General features: G+C 41.3%; 1 protein-coding gene across 10 annotated transcripts in view; it reads right to left on the bottom strand.

The window, feature by feature from the left end:
- The window catches only part of neo1a (neogenin 1a), a 148300-nt gene that overhangs the window by 35386 nt on the left and 97451 nt on the right, over positions 1–15463 (bottom strand). For all 10 annotated transcript variants that reach the window (XM_018683456.2, XM_018683447.2, XM_018683448.2 and 7 more), the window contains exons 6-7: positions 12194–12348; positions 11886–12006 (exon numbers count right to left, since the gene is read on the bottom strand). In XM_018683456.2, coding sequence (XP_018538972.1) covers positions 11886–12006; positions 12194–12348 — 276 coding nt within the window. The remainder of the gene's footprint in view (positions 1–11885; positions 12007–12193; positions 12349–15463) is intronic.

Here is a 15463-nt window from a genome sequence, read left to right as displayed (position 1 = left end):
AGACAAATCATAGATTCCCTCTGAACACAGAAAGAAAGATGTACAGAGACATTCTTTCATTAAAATGTAAAGCTTATATAAACAACAACAGAACACTTCAATTGCTCTAATAGGTTCTCAAGTGCCCAGCTGCATTCACAACTTCATGTTAAGTCTTCCCGCTAGAAAAGGCTTAGATCGTGGCTCATATGCACAGAATATATGAGGAGAGCTGAAATCAATTAATTTTCCAACACAAAAAGAAAGAGACTATCATGAAAAATTCAAGACATGCAACAGTGGCAGGTAAAAGGGAATGCTGGTATAGCTGGAAAAAAGCCTTCTGAGTGACTTCTGCTTGTGTATTGCTGGATAGCTGCTGTTTGAATGAATTCTTTTTAACAGATTTACCACATTATTTATCTTAACACTCATTAGTTAGATGATATCAGGTATAATCCAGACGGAAGGTAAAAAGATAAGAAAGTGATAAGATCCACAGGAAATCAGTTAGTGTCCCTCTAAAATTAAGGTTGCATAAAAGTGCCGCAGGCAAATTCAGCAAAAATAAATAGGATTCTATGAAAGCGGTGTCTGTAAAAATGATTTTAAATTACACAGATAAAGATAATGAAATTAACAATTTCAACATGTGCTCCAGTAAATGTGGTGGAAAACAGCTGGTTCCTCAGAGCAACTGTTGACAGGTATGACTGCTCCTTTTCTACAATCTTGTTCCCTTTGCTCTCTTTCAAGATAAGACTGGAAAGATGAGCAAGCCTGACAGCTCATGACATTTGAGCATCTGCTTAACGCGCCCACAAAGGAAACTGAGTCAGAAAGAGAAGACAAATGTTTGAAGGGAAGACGAAGTGAGAGGTGAGGAGTGAAGTGGTGGGAGTGCAAGAAAAAGGCTGACCAAGCAGGGATGTTTTTTCCCCCACTCTTCAGTTCCTTTTGAGTACCATGTCAACAACAATAACAAATTCCATTTTTAACAAAATTTTCATCACTTACAAAGTGCTTTACAAGCAATGAAACAATAAAGGAAAACCAATTATATAAACAATCAAAATGTGAGACATTCATCAACAAGGAACAGAGAATGCTTTGTGCACAAATGAAAATAATTAAACTTCTGCTCATTTCACCACAGGGACCATCTTTGTTAGGAACATAAGCTTCGTCTTGGGGCACTTCTTGCACTCTGCATTGTGTCCAGACACTGTATCGCTAGCTGAGGGGAAACTGACGGAGATGCAGTATCAGATTGCTGAGGGGTGGAGCATATCAGGAACTGCACACTTTCCCTCTCGCTCTGATAATCAGAAACAGTCAAGATTAAAGTGCAGCTCGAACCTCACAAAGGCTTAAACTGACAAGGTGTTCCAACTCACTGAGAGAGGGGGAAAAAAGTCTTTGTGTCTCAAACTGATTCTTGAAAAATGTCAAAAACATGGCTTCTCCTCAGCATTCCTCTCCCCATCACTTTCTAGGGCATGTTCACAACGATCGAAAAATGTTTGAAATCTGGCACGTTCCCCGAGAGAGACAGAAGCTTTTATTAATTAAAAGAAATACATGGACACCTCAAAGATGTATGACTTTTCTCCTCATTAAGTCTTTAGTGGTTAAAATATTTTTCTGGAACAATTTTCAGGCGATGATGATACTGATGATGAGGCCACAGGGGACACATCAAAGTCAGGCAAATTAAGAGGAATGACTTTGAGAGGTCAGGTCTTACATGGTCATGCACAGAATACTGAAATCTGGGACTTTTACAGCCAGCTCACACTATTGCTGCTGCATGCTTAAACAACACATAAAGTGTGTAAGTCACCACTCTGACAAAAAAAAAATTACAAACAGCCTAACACAGATTCTCTGCTTGAATGAATAAATGCTATTATGAAGGGTTTGGAGTGGGTCACAGATGTATTTATGTCTCCACAATCCCTAAACGCTCCTGTGGCGGCAGAGACAAAGTGGAATGTGAAAGGACACATCTGATAGATCCATGGGACTCCTGGATGCCATGTGGTGATGTACTAAATGCTTTAGCAGGAGGGAGGTGTTTGTACTTCCAGGGATGGTCTCTTTATCAGGCGGATAAAACCTCCAAAAGCCTGGGCATGTTCTTCTTTATCAACTGGAAAGCTGTCCCTTTGAAACCCTGCAGCTATTTCCTCTTAAATGGCACAGTTTGTTCAATTTTACATTTATCTTGCTTTTCGCATCCAAAATCAACAGTCTCAAATTCCCTGTGGGCCTACATAAACAAGCATTTGTATGGGGTATGTTTTGGATGGGTCGATGGTATGTCTATGTTTGCATCCTCTCTCAGCCCTCCGGCAATTTACTTTCTGGTAATTTGGTTTTCATAAAGTGCCAATCCCTGCTCTGGGTTCTCAAAATAAACACAAAACCGGGCTGGGGGGGGGTTAATGTGCAGGAATGTGTACAATGCCATATACATTCTACTGAAAAAAACCCAGAGGATCCACAGCTCTCAACACGTAGGGGGAAAACAAACGCCCCTGTTTGGAAATGATGACTGTAATTGAATGGGGTCGGTTACATCAATAATTAACCATCCACTGTGTGTACATACAGCGTCCCTTCACCATCAAACACATGTACCCCCTTGATCCACGAGTTAATTTGGGTATGATTGCTTTGTTCCTTGCTTCAACACACACACTTGCACGAACATGCACCATCGCGAGGCCAACAGCTGCTTGCCCAGACTTGGTATGCAAATTAAAACATGTGACTATATATACAATGTAAACACCCCCCCACTCCTCTCCCCTCCAACTCCCTTCCCACTTTTGACAAATCTGCATCATATGCACCACGTGCTCCTCATGCTGGCTGGGAGCGGAAAGAGAGGCCTCTCGGGCTCGCCTTTCAAGCAGATCAAAACAGCCACTGATGCTGCACATCTCCAGAGCATTTTGCTACGAATGCCCAGGACTGGAAACAAGCTTTTCTTTCTGCACTGCCTCCCTTTGTATCTTATTACCTTGGAGGTATATGAATACAATTCAACCTTTCCAGGGGACCGGAGTAAGCCTGGAATGAAGTAATTGATTTCAGAGAAAGCTCTGTGTAACAGTGTGTATGTGTGTATACATGCACTTGCAACATTTCATGTATAAAGTGAGTGGAGCTGAACAACCAGAAAAGGACTGAAAAGGTCAAATAGGATGTTTATAGAAGTGGGAGCAGCTGCACCCCCCTTGGGAGACTCACTATCAAACAGTCCAGCTAATCAGACTTCCACCAATAAAACAGCCTCCCTTGGTTAGACCTACTGTGAAGCGGGTATCACACCACGTTAGCAGGCTGCGGGGTGCACACAACCCACTGTGATGTTACTCACTATTCTACTTTTAGCTTATGGAAAATGGGAGGCTCAGTGGAGAGGTGGGTGGGTGGGCGCTAACAGGAAAAATAAAAGCTCCAGCTTTGGCGGCGCCACTCACAGGGGTCAGCTGCCTGCAGCTAAGGGAAGGGTGTCAAGGGAAAGTGATGTTTTTGTGCCATGTGGTACTTCCAATTACTGCACCCAGAGGACCGTCCACGTCCAAAACCATCACATCGGCATCCTGGATGAGTGTGTGTTGGAGGTGGACGGCGCTATATCATAAATAAGGGCACGCGTTAGTGAGCTGTGAACAGACCGCCAGGAAAAAGCAGATCGCACACAAACGTAGGCAGTCAGGTCTAAAAGTGGTATTGATAACAAGACTGACCTTCAAAAAAAAACACCACTGACGCAGATACTGAAGGCTATTTTAATCCTTTTTTTGTCTTTCCTGTGCAAAACAAGAGCAAAACAGCCACCCATAACATTTTGCAGTTAACACTCAGGCGACAGACCATTTATAAATGAGGCAAAGCCTTTCACCATGGTTGAGTAAATACAACCCATAGAAAAGTTCAGCCTGTGCTGTGAGAGCCTCAGCTTGTAAACACACATACACACACTGAGCACCATCCCATAGAGACAGAGCCACAACACAAACACTTACTTTGCCATCAGTGCCCCGTACAAACAGCAATTTGGTAGAGGCTGATTTCAGCTCTTCACAATCAATTTAGGCTACAATCCCTCTGATCAGCTTCCTACAGCCTCCAGTGGGGAAACACATTCACTAATCACTATCGCTAACATGGTGTGTATGTGCACACCAAGGAGATTTTGTGTTTGTATGTGTGTGTGTGTGTGTGTGTGTGTATATTTCACTTGAGATGCAGTGTGCACATTTTAGGGCTTCATCCCCAAATTTGAATTTCAATATATTTTGCTATGAGGCAGAATTAAGTGAAATATATTCCCATTTACATATAATTAATATTCTCCATCACACGCTCCTGATTTGTTTTATATTCCCTTTTCAGGATCACAGACATTTATAAATATAACTATAATATTCTAAATAAAACAACAATATTATCATATTTGTTTAATCAACCATAATCCACCAACAGCAAATAATACACACCGCTGTAAGCTGAGATAAGGCACTTATTATAATAGCACCCACAGCTACATCAGGTGAACATTAAAATCTAGCTGTTAATGAACAGGTGAATTTGGTGTTTATTGATATTTTCAAATGACAAAAATATTTTTTGGAAGCAATTTTATCTCCCAGTTGCACCATATTAACTCGTGCTTGTTGCTGCCAATAACAGACTCTAGGCTTTTTATCCCATGTTTATGTTGCATCACTCTAATGGGATGTTCATTATAATATAATGTTGACTTTTAGAGATTGCAATTTTGAAAGTAAACAACACCACAAACTGCAGCAACAAAAATTACCAGAGAGTTGAACTAACACCTCTCTAACAGAGACTGAGCATTTAAAAAGTTAATGAAAGCAGTAACTGTTGCAGGATGCTGGCAATGGACTGTCACGTATTCCTGTCAGGCATTTCATCTGCCCCTTTATGGACATATATATATAGTACCGGTGCAGCCACCAGTGTACATCTAGTACACAACAAAGATGGAGTCAAGGCAAGCGAGAGCAGCCTTGACAAGATGAATACAAGCTTGAATGAGCAACAAGAAACAGTTCAGCTGAATCAATCAGTAAACATAATTAGTTTGTGTCCTTGTGACCTCATGAAACCCTCATGCAGACAATCACCATACAGTAAAAGAAGTGCGACCATATGTGTGCATGCATGTGTGTCCCAGCAGTACGTGACATGTTATTTAACTGTCACATTTTCACACCGGCGCCTGCTGTTGAAGGTACACTTACGACGGAGCCTGTGCCAACAGAAAACATGGTGCGCAGCCCTGCACTGTGCTGACACATTCACATGCTCACAACGTTACACGCTCGCTCTTGCTGGCCTGGCCGTGACCCTGCTAGCAGATGATGGAGCACACTGTATTCCCTGAAGTGGGCCTGGGCTTTTATTCAGTGCTGGTAGAGTCTGGCTAGAGGGAAGGGTCTTTTAGCAGCCTATTCTCACTTCTTGATTTGAACAGGGAATAAGGGTGGTGCTCCAATGTAGTGGAAGGATCCCCCATCTGTGTCTGTAACCAGTGTATTAGGAAGAACAATTCCTTACTGCTCCGTCTACTCGATCAAGACTGAAACTCACTCAGTTTCTCAGGTTTTGAAGCATGTTCTAGTTACATTTTATACACATGGGTTTATAATAAAGTGACTTTCTTTCTTCCACACCAGCTAAAGCTGCCACTGCATCAAACCACACTGGAGACAGTTTTAACTATCTCACTTTTATCTTTCTCTTTCTAATTCAAGTACTTCTTCATTTGTGCTAGAACAGAACAACGATAAAGCTTCAGATTCAAGATACATTTGTACATAAATCCCTTCTTGCTTGCGTGTTTGCACATACAACAATGGATCTAGGCTGCTGTGTTCCCGTCTCTCGTGTATATCAACAGTCCTTGTGGAAATAATTACTGCTTGTGTTGAAACAATACAGTTTCAATATTTGAGTGTCTGTTTGATATCAGCTCTTTCTGGAAAAAAAATCATCTATTTTAAGGCTTAGCACAACATTTTGAACATAAGGTGGAGGAGTTTGGAGCTCTCTCTGTTTTTTTGTTGCTCGCAGTGTGAGCAGAATTGCTTCTGGCTACAAGGTCTGTCCATAACAGCTTTTCTTTGGCCAGGTTATGTTCAGTTTATAGTGAACAGACTGTAATGACTTTGGATTTTTTATGTTGTGGTTGCTTTTTGCCAGTTTTCTTACAGGTTAATATTTTTGGTCTAATTTTTCTCCCATTCATTTTCATTAAGAGGAGTTGTTGGCTGCATTCTTTGTTCTGCATTTGTTGTTGTGCCTTTACAGAAATATGTAGAGATTCAGTTTGTTTCACTTAAAAACCATTGTTGCAAATTTAGTTATTATTACAACATTACAGACAGCTCTACATTGTCTCTAATTTGTTTGTCTTCAGCTCCTTCACAGAAATGGTTAAACTTCCACTTCCTTTGGTTTAAAGTGTTGTAAATTTGCTTCATCTAAATAAAACTTGTATGGGCTTTCTTGACTTCTGCAACCTTTCTGAGGTATAATCTTTAGTATTAACTGTCTTGGCCTAGATCAAAGCGACTGAGATTCAGTGGTTGTATCTATGTTCAGTTTCTAACAGCAGAACCAAGTCAACTCCAAACGCAGTGAGACACTCATGGTTTGTGTCATTTCACACGGAGATCTGGAGTCTGCTGTAATTAATCGATTCACTAATGAAGTTATGGTACGTGCGACTCTCTAAATATCTCTGCCAGTATCTCCCTGTGTCTGTCACTTTGTCAGCCACAGCTTTGGGGACAGCACACGTCGGTTTATCATGCTAGCAATCCTGATGCCTGCGCTCATGAATACACAGAGTGATGGAGGGAGAGGAGAACCAGGAGACACAACAAGCACTCAGGCAGTGACAAGACAGCTCCATCTCTCAGTGGGGGTCTGCTGCCTCTGATGGGAGGGGAGGACAGGGCTCTTCTGTTTGCTGCCATAGGTCTAAGAGGGGGGGAGGGAAAACTAATGGCAGCATGGCTGGATAAGAGGGAAGATGAAGGGAGAGGAGAGAGGATAGAGGTAGATAGAGAGACGCGAAGAGAAAGGGAAGGAGAAAGAGATGAAAGAGAGGGAGGGATCGAAGAGGACTGCCTGCCTGTTTAAGCTTTTGATTTAAGAAAAGCCTGAGTAAATGCATTTGCATCAGAAATAGCGGCTCATCCTTCTTTCATCCTAAAACGACCTGAATCATTGCTAGGAAAACCAGCCTAGAGAAGAAAGGTGCTAAAATGCCTTGTTACAAACCAACAATCAGTTTGGATGAGTATTTTTTCATTCATGTCGTGAAATTCACTTGCAACAGTTGTGGCTAAAACAGCATGAGAGCTCAGAGCTTGTACATCCAAACAAGCTCTGGAGGCTCTCTAGTGAAGTACTTGGCTCGGGCACTAGGAGGCAAAATGTCAAAACATTTTTTATGTGAGCTGTGGGACTGGAGAGGAGAAGAGAGGAGATGGAGGGACAAACTAACTCAGACAGAGAAGTATTTCCATATTGTACTACCATCACAACATATGGAAGGAGCAAGAAGTATTCACATGCAAATGGAAGTGCATCTCTTGAATTTATGTAATCATAGAAAAGCAAAAAAAAAAAAAAGACACACTGTGAGTGCATCCACTTCTCTTTTATTTGCCAATGTTAAATGCAGATCTGTCTGCATTTTTCATATTAAGCTTTTAGGTGCCTCAATCTTAAACTTGCCATTTTTGATAAGTAGGCATCCAGTAATAACTCCCAGGCTGGTATGTAGGTATGGATTTTTGATTATACAAATCAAAAAATAAAAATACTGAAAAGCTCTGAATGTTCTTCTTCTCTCTTATGAATGTCTCCTTCTAAAATGCAGATGTTATGTTATGCAGCTCTCCGGTTTTTCTAAAAACTAAATATTTGTTTTGGCTCTGCCCTCCATCTTAAAGAACTACTCCAAAAAGTAACCATGCTGTAAAGCTTGGATATACATTTTAGTGTGCCACCCTATCTAACTTCAAACACAGCCTCAGCCTTTGCACAGTATATAGAAAGATGACTATCATATAAGTAAGTGCTTTGTCTAGGCGTGTACAACTTCAAAGTTGAAAAACGTGACCCATTTCCTCTCCAAGCTGTAATTACCACCTACAATTGTTTCATGCATAAACGGTTCACATAATCATGTGCCTGGGAAAGGCCGCAAATTGTTGCTGCTCAGTGTCTATAGATGACATGTGACAATAATCCTTTAAATAGCATATCCTCTGCAGCTGACTAACCTCCTTCACCGTCACTGCCACATTAAGGTGTACACGTGGACAGCACATATCAACTGCCAGCAGGGAATCATTATGACAGCCATTAGTGATTGAATGTATAGTTTAGTTTTTTCGAGGAAAGGATGGGCCAATGTGCTGGGAATGTGATAAAACTTCAACAAATATTGTATCAAACCTGTTAATGAGAGTATTTCCTGATTAGACCAGTCGGTTTATTGATTCCAACAAAGCCTTTATGACTGTTACGCTCACGTCGAGCAGTTAATTATGTGTGAGAATCAGTTTAGCTTTTGTCAGGAGAAGTCATACCAAATTTAGTCTTAACTTTCCATTTCACACATAATGATTTACAACAGAAACTCAAGCATAACTCACACTAACACAACTACACAAACTTCCAGAAGACGACAAGTCTGAATGTGGCAGGTTTACAACACACATTAAGAGGCACTTACTTGGCCTGCATTACACTGCATAATTAGGTCCCCTTGAGGTCCACTTTTGGCATTTGTGCTCCTATTTACCCACATCTGTTTGCAACTAGTTGACCTATATTGCACATGGCTGTGGAATGTCCAGGAAAATTGTTGGAGACTGCAATCTGAGGTCCTATTTCTGACCTCCACTCCCCCCAAAAACCTGCAGCTTTCAAGGTTAAAAAAAAAAAAAAAAAATGCATTTAAGTTCATCAAACTTCATCTTGAGGAACCAAATGCATTTTTTTTTATTTACACAGTAATATATACAGCATATATTAAGCAAATGTCAGCTACTGGAGTTCAAAGCCAAGTGAATTTGATAGAGCATCTATAACTCTGAATAACTGCCAAAATACTGTACACATGCTAACAGCTGAACCTTTTCCATTCCAAACACTCACAAGTGGGAATCATCAGTGGAGCCACATTTAACTGCAGCTGGCAGTGTCAAGATGCAAAGATTATGACCACTAATGAATATTAGCCAACTTGCAGCCGCTGGGTGTTTAGAAGCAGCTCACCCCCATTGATTTCCCTGTTGGGTGAAGACAACTTTATCCCTGTGGCAAGTCCCTGGCTTATCTCGCCCCGACTGCAAGGCAGCCGGCAGACAGACAGTGTGTTTTCCTGGCCCTGTTTCAGGATGATTCAAGTCTGGCAGGTGTGAGCGGGGGGTACCTGACGGAGGTAAAACACACAGGGGCAGCAAAGAGCAGGAGGAGCGTTTGTGAGGTGGACAAAGATGCCCAGCTGTGAGACAGGGGGGTGTGTGTGTCGGGGGGTGGTACAGCCGTACAGGGGGAATATTCAGGTCAGCACAATTAACACAAAGCCTAGTGTGTTGGATTATCACAGAGAGCAGGTGGCTGTGAAAGACAAGGGGAGAGAAAGTGAGAGGAAGTGGTGAGAACAGCAGCAGATGGCTATAGAATTGTAGGTGTCCATACTCAGCAGCACAGGAGGGAGGAGAGAAGAATACAACAGAGGAGAGACGACAACAGAGAGATACAACTCAACTAGAACTTAAAGAGATTCATTTCAACCTCACATCACAGAGCCGTGCCCACAAAATACAAACAGCTGTAGAAAATGAGCTGATTTCAAACGTGTTCTCATTGATTCGCCATTTGCAGTCACAAATTGCACCTTTGAGAGAGGAAATTACTTTGACACAGTGAAGCAAGCATTTGTGAAGATTGTCGTAGTGGATGTGTCTGTATAAGCTCAAAACGTCAATAATTTACAGGAAGAATAAACAGCGTCGCTGCGCCTTTGGTTATTTTCCAGATCCATCATCTGAGACTCAGATTGGAGGCCAAATAATAAACTGATGAATAAACAGGAAACTGGAAAAAGCTCTGTTGGTAAGTGAGTTTAGATTAGTATTACCGTGACCAAGACAGATGTACACACTCAGAGGAGTAAGAAAGAAAAAGATTCTCTGTGATATTTATGGATTAAACAGAGATTAATTTCTTCAAAGCCCTGCTCAGGGCAAAACCCCGTGCACAAGGGCAGCTGTCTCGGTAATTCATCCCATTTATCTTAAACTCAAACAAAAAAAAAAAAAAAAAAGAAAAAGAAAAGACTTGGGGCCATGTAAAGTGGCAAAACCCTCATCACTGGTGTCAAACACAAATACACAATGAGCTGCAGGTCATCATTATTTTTGACTTAATGTCCTCCAATCAGAGGGGATGACACAGCTGGGGGGCCACCGGTTGGACACTGCTATGCTAATCTATTAGCCACCTGCTTCGAGTAGGGGGGGAGTTCACGCTTGATTAAATTTTGCCATCTTCCTCAGCAAAATGGTAGAGCCTGAGTCAACAGTACTGACTGCAATTTAAAGCACCAACATAAAACCTCTCTGATTTCTGCTGTTAAATTGTTTTGCATTCATTCCCCTTGCTGTTTTATTGTTCCTCTACTTTCCAGCTTGTTATTTTATTTAGATTATGCTTTTCAGTGAAAATGTGTCTTGTTTATTATCTTGAATTTCTTGTTGTTTTTGTTTCTGTGGAGAGGCTTTTTTTTTTTTTTTACTAGCCCCGTGGGTTAGACTATGATTATTATGACTGTACAAATGATTTCAAATGTAAGCTCTGTTACATTTTCTCCAACGGTCAGAGGTAATGAAACAAAACTACCCCAAGAACTGGGATGCTGAATTATTCTTCACATTCGCTTCTTTTTTCAGGCACTTAAGTTTTTGTGCTTCTAGCCTCTATCCTTGGTGACAGCTTTTGTTGTACTCTGCACTCAGCAGCCCCACTCTGGGAATTAGCGTTCAAACCTCTCCTTTGGCTTTAAAGGGAAATGCACAAGAGGGACTATACTGCAGCTATCCAGGAGCTCCCGCTTTACCAGCATATACGGCTGCTGTTTAGGTATTGTGTCAAGCAGTTTTCCCAAAGTCCTCACAACATTTCTGTAACACTAGATGTGGAGTGGACGGTGAGCAGCCTGAGCATCGTTTGCCCTAGATATACTTCTGTTCCCTCTGAGTCACCCCTGGTTTAACAAGATCCCAGTGGTTTCATTTCACTGTTCACTACACATTCTCACTCTCTCCTTGCACCTTCACAGATGTGCACAGCCCCTAGAATCCATCTAGGTGTTTACAAATAATGCACAAATGTATAGGGAGTAGAAGACCCACCCTTTTGCCAAAGTGGCCTGTGCTTCACAAGATCATTTCTTCTTTTATCGCTCTTTCTGAAGAGCCCAAACACGATCCTGAGCTATAGGTATGAGCTATAGGTATTGTATTGTATTGAACTAGATAGTAACATTTAATCATTTGAACAAAAATAAACCAATGATTATCTTACTAGCATGAATCATTAGAGGTGTAGCTGTTGTGTTAAGAATGTAGTTGAGATTTAAATGGCTGTGGACAGATTCCAATTGTTTGTCTGTCTGAGTAAAAGTGATCAGACACAGTTCATTTCTGAGTTGCTCCTGACAATAATTATTTAATCACTGTAGCATCTTATCAATTTGGTGTTTTTGTCATCCTCTCATGTATTAATCAATTTTATAAAGCCAGTTAAGACATGTGATTTGCTGGTGAGTGGCATACCGTGATCCAAGATGATGAGCTGGGCGCTGGACTGGATGTTGCCGGCGTCATTTTCAGCAAGGCACTGGTAGAAACCTTCGTCTGACTTGACTAGACCCAGAACCTGCAGGTTGTGCTCCTTCTAAAGAACAGGAAGGAGGAAAAAGAAAGGAAGATAAGCAGTTAATAATGTGACAAGTAGTGTTTTTTTTTTACCATTCTTTATCATGACAATAATATGATGCAAAATCATGCAAATACTCCTGACAGTACGGTGTCTTCTGTGGAGAAAAAGTGGAAAAGTACAACTGAAGTGCCAATGAACTCACAATTATTTTGAAGTAGTCACTAGGGATAACAGCGTCTCCATTCTTGACCCATTTGACAGTGGGAGCTGGTGACCCTGAAACCTCACACTCAAAGACGATGTCCATGGACTCGTGGGCATAAATGTTGGCTGGCCGCTTGACAAACTGGGGATAAACTGTGGAATACAGATGAGAAAGAGGAGTCAGGGAAGTTAAAAAAATAAATAAAACAACCTTACATTTATTGTCAGAGTTTGAGGGGAACTGACTTAACAGTTAAAGCAAAGGAGCAAATAAGAGATGACTGAGGAAAAATGTGCAGAAGTCATCGTTTCCTTGAGAAATTCAATAACCAGTTTTTAAAACTCACCAGGCACATCAAAAACCAGTGCTCTGGTCTCTGCCAGGAAATGAACATGACCAAATGATTCTTTATCTCCTCTTCAATTGCCAAATTACCAGTTAACAGAGGATGGAAAGAACAACAAACAGGATCATCTAACAACAACATATCCAGTTATTTTCAGCACACAATAACCTCCTGTTATTACCTATTCAAGAATAGGTTAAAAATAACAGCTACTTTGGTAACAGTACAGTGCACAGTTAGCATGCTACCCTAGCAAAGCTGAGCACTTGCAGATCTCCCCTAGTCCTGGTAATGAGGGCCAGAGAGTAGTTATTTGATCTGCTGGGGCGATACAGTGCCTCATCAATCTGTCCTGGAGCAAGGTCACTGGGAGCACAGGGCCCAGGCCTCGTCCTCTCTCTATAATTGGACTGTACGTGTTCTGTGGAGAGAGACAGAGTAAGACAGACTGCATGTGTGTATGCATGTGTGTGTTTCTGTGAACAAGTGCCTTTGCTGCCTCTGTGCATTCTCTGATAAGCAGCGACCTCTCTGACCACAGCTTAAATGACTGTATTGTTAGTGTGTCGCTGTGTGTCAAGCTTCACCATCAGCCACCTGGGTTCTGTGATAGCTAGTTATTAGCATCTATTTTGTGGCTATTCACATGAGCTGATTGGATATTAGTAGGAGTGGGTGGATTAAGTCCCTTTTCTGGCTTTATTAAGCAGAGTAACAGGTTGGGAGGTCAAGTCCTCCTCATGTGTTTGATGTAGCTGTGGCTAATTTATTTTAACATAAAATTGCTGGTTGACAGATTAGCCTCATGATGTTGAGATACACTGTTAACAAGAGCAAGAGAATTGAGACTCACAAATTATAGATCTTGTTTAAGTGAACAATACACTGTATGCACATTTCTAAAATAACTACGGCTTCATTACACCATGAAGCAGCAGTTACAGGACAGACTGGACTCTATGGTGTGTTTGTATTTTCCTGACCTACAAAATGCTCTTTTTCTGTCCTCATCTAAAAACCCCAGGGCTAACACGTGTGTGCCCCCAGCTCAGTTTTTTTCATGCTTGTCTAGAAGAGCAGCATTTTTAATCTTTAACAGTTTCAGTTGTAATAGTAAAAGTAATATAGTGAGATTATGACTATCTGCTAAATATCATAAAAGAAATTTCCAGATCTCCCTCTGGATAATCATGTAAACAGGATCATTATGGGGAATTATCAGTGTATGCACTCATTTAAAAGGCTTGAACAGACAGTAAAAGCAGTTGTGATCATTTAAACTTTCAAAACAAAAAATCTGAATGGATGCTTGTGTATAAATAAGAAAAATAATCTAGACCATTTCAATATTGTATGCCACACATTTTTGAAAATACTGAGTGCAATAAGTGAATGCTTTTTGCTGTTGGTGGCTTGGTTGGTCAAAATAGAGACCATCAAATGACCTTGCTAGCTACATTTTCAAGTTCATAGGCTTAACTGTTTTGATGACAAATTCATGCATGTCAGTCATATTGTCAAAGTGTATTCTGGGAAATAAGTCTCTTTAAGTACCTAAAGATTTAAATGAGAAAATACAATTCTCTAAACCTCAAATTAAACATATCTAACAGCACAGGAGTATCCCAGGGTCGGGTTTCCCTTCAGGTTTGATGCTACAGTTTTCCAACCACACAATGTAGCAGAGCAGGTCAAACCTGAAACAGCTGGATAGTGTACTGTATACTGAAACCGTCCCTCACCTTGCTTTAATGAGAGTCTAGACTTTTCTGTTGAATATTGACGACTGAAACGTGGATGGAAATGAGGATGGAGATGCCTGTAGACTGGATCACCATATAATTGTCAAGACAGCCGTCACCCTGCTCTGTGTGTGTTTGTATGCTTGTGTGTATGTCTGTGGGTATCTGTGTGTATATACGGTATGTGTGTGTACCGGTGTTCCCTGCAGGGAGATGTGTGAGCTGTGAATAATGTGTTTCACAGTGTGGTGTCCCCTGGATATTTGCCTCTAGTAGCTGTGCAGCAGAGGCAGGTGGAATCTTTGGTTTACTTTGGTGTGTCAGGGATACACTGTTGAGACACCACTGAGTCACTGTGTGTGTGTGTGTGTGTGTGTGTGTGTGTGTGTGTGTGTGTGTGTGTGTGCGCGCACGTGGATGGCTGAGCCATGTGTGAATGTGAATAATTTTAAACGTATCTGGATACTTGTTTCGTCCCATTATTACTGGTGCTATATGCTGAACATAACTGTATTTGCTTCTTTCCCTGCTGGCAAGATGTGTATGGGTAGATTTTACTTGTATAATACAAGTGTGTGTGTGTGTGTTTGTGTAACTGCCTGCTTATGTATGCAAACATATGTTGCTGTATGTCGGTGCTGTCTCAATATGTGTACGTTCATTGTATTTTTATGGGTTTCTGCATTACATTGCAATTTCTTTCTGTCTGTATAAATATATAAGTATACTGTATATGTATATGTGTGCAGAGCTCCCTCATAAGGTTTGCTTGTGACAGGTTTTGATGGTGACTGGTACCCTGTGGCTCTCCTTATCTCTCCCCCTCTCTCTGTTTCACCACTCAGTCTCCCATTTTTCCCGCCCGACTCTTAATCTTCCTATAACTCCCTGTCTATCTCTCCATCTTCAGCTTCCCTCCTTCCTCTCTCCAACTGAGCAGACATGCACCATTTTCTCTAAATGGAGTTCAGACATTTGGAACCTATTGGACTGAGCAATGAGTAGAAACGCCTAAATATACCAATAAAGCTTGGACGGGTGAGGCGGGGGGGGTTGGTGGAAGCTATCAGGACTTGACAGAGGGTGGCATGTGTGTCAGGTTGTGGGTGTGTGTGTGTGTGTGTGTGGTGGAGCAACTCCCAATGCAACAACATGATTGATGACCTTCCTTAATTGGCT

The sequence above is a fragment of the Lates calcarifer genome, linkage group LG2 (genome assembly GCF_001640805.2).
Source record: "Lates calcarifer isolate ASB-BC8 linkage group LG2, TLL_Latcal_v3, whole genome shotgun sequence".
Taxonomy (NCBI): domain Eukaryota; kingdom Metazoa; phylum Chordata; class Actinopteri; family Centropomidae; genus Lates; species Lates calcarifer.
This window is presented reverse-complemented; position numbering and strand designations above follow the sequence as displayed.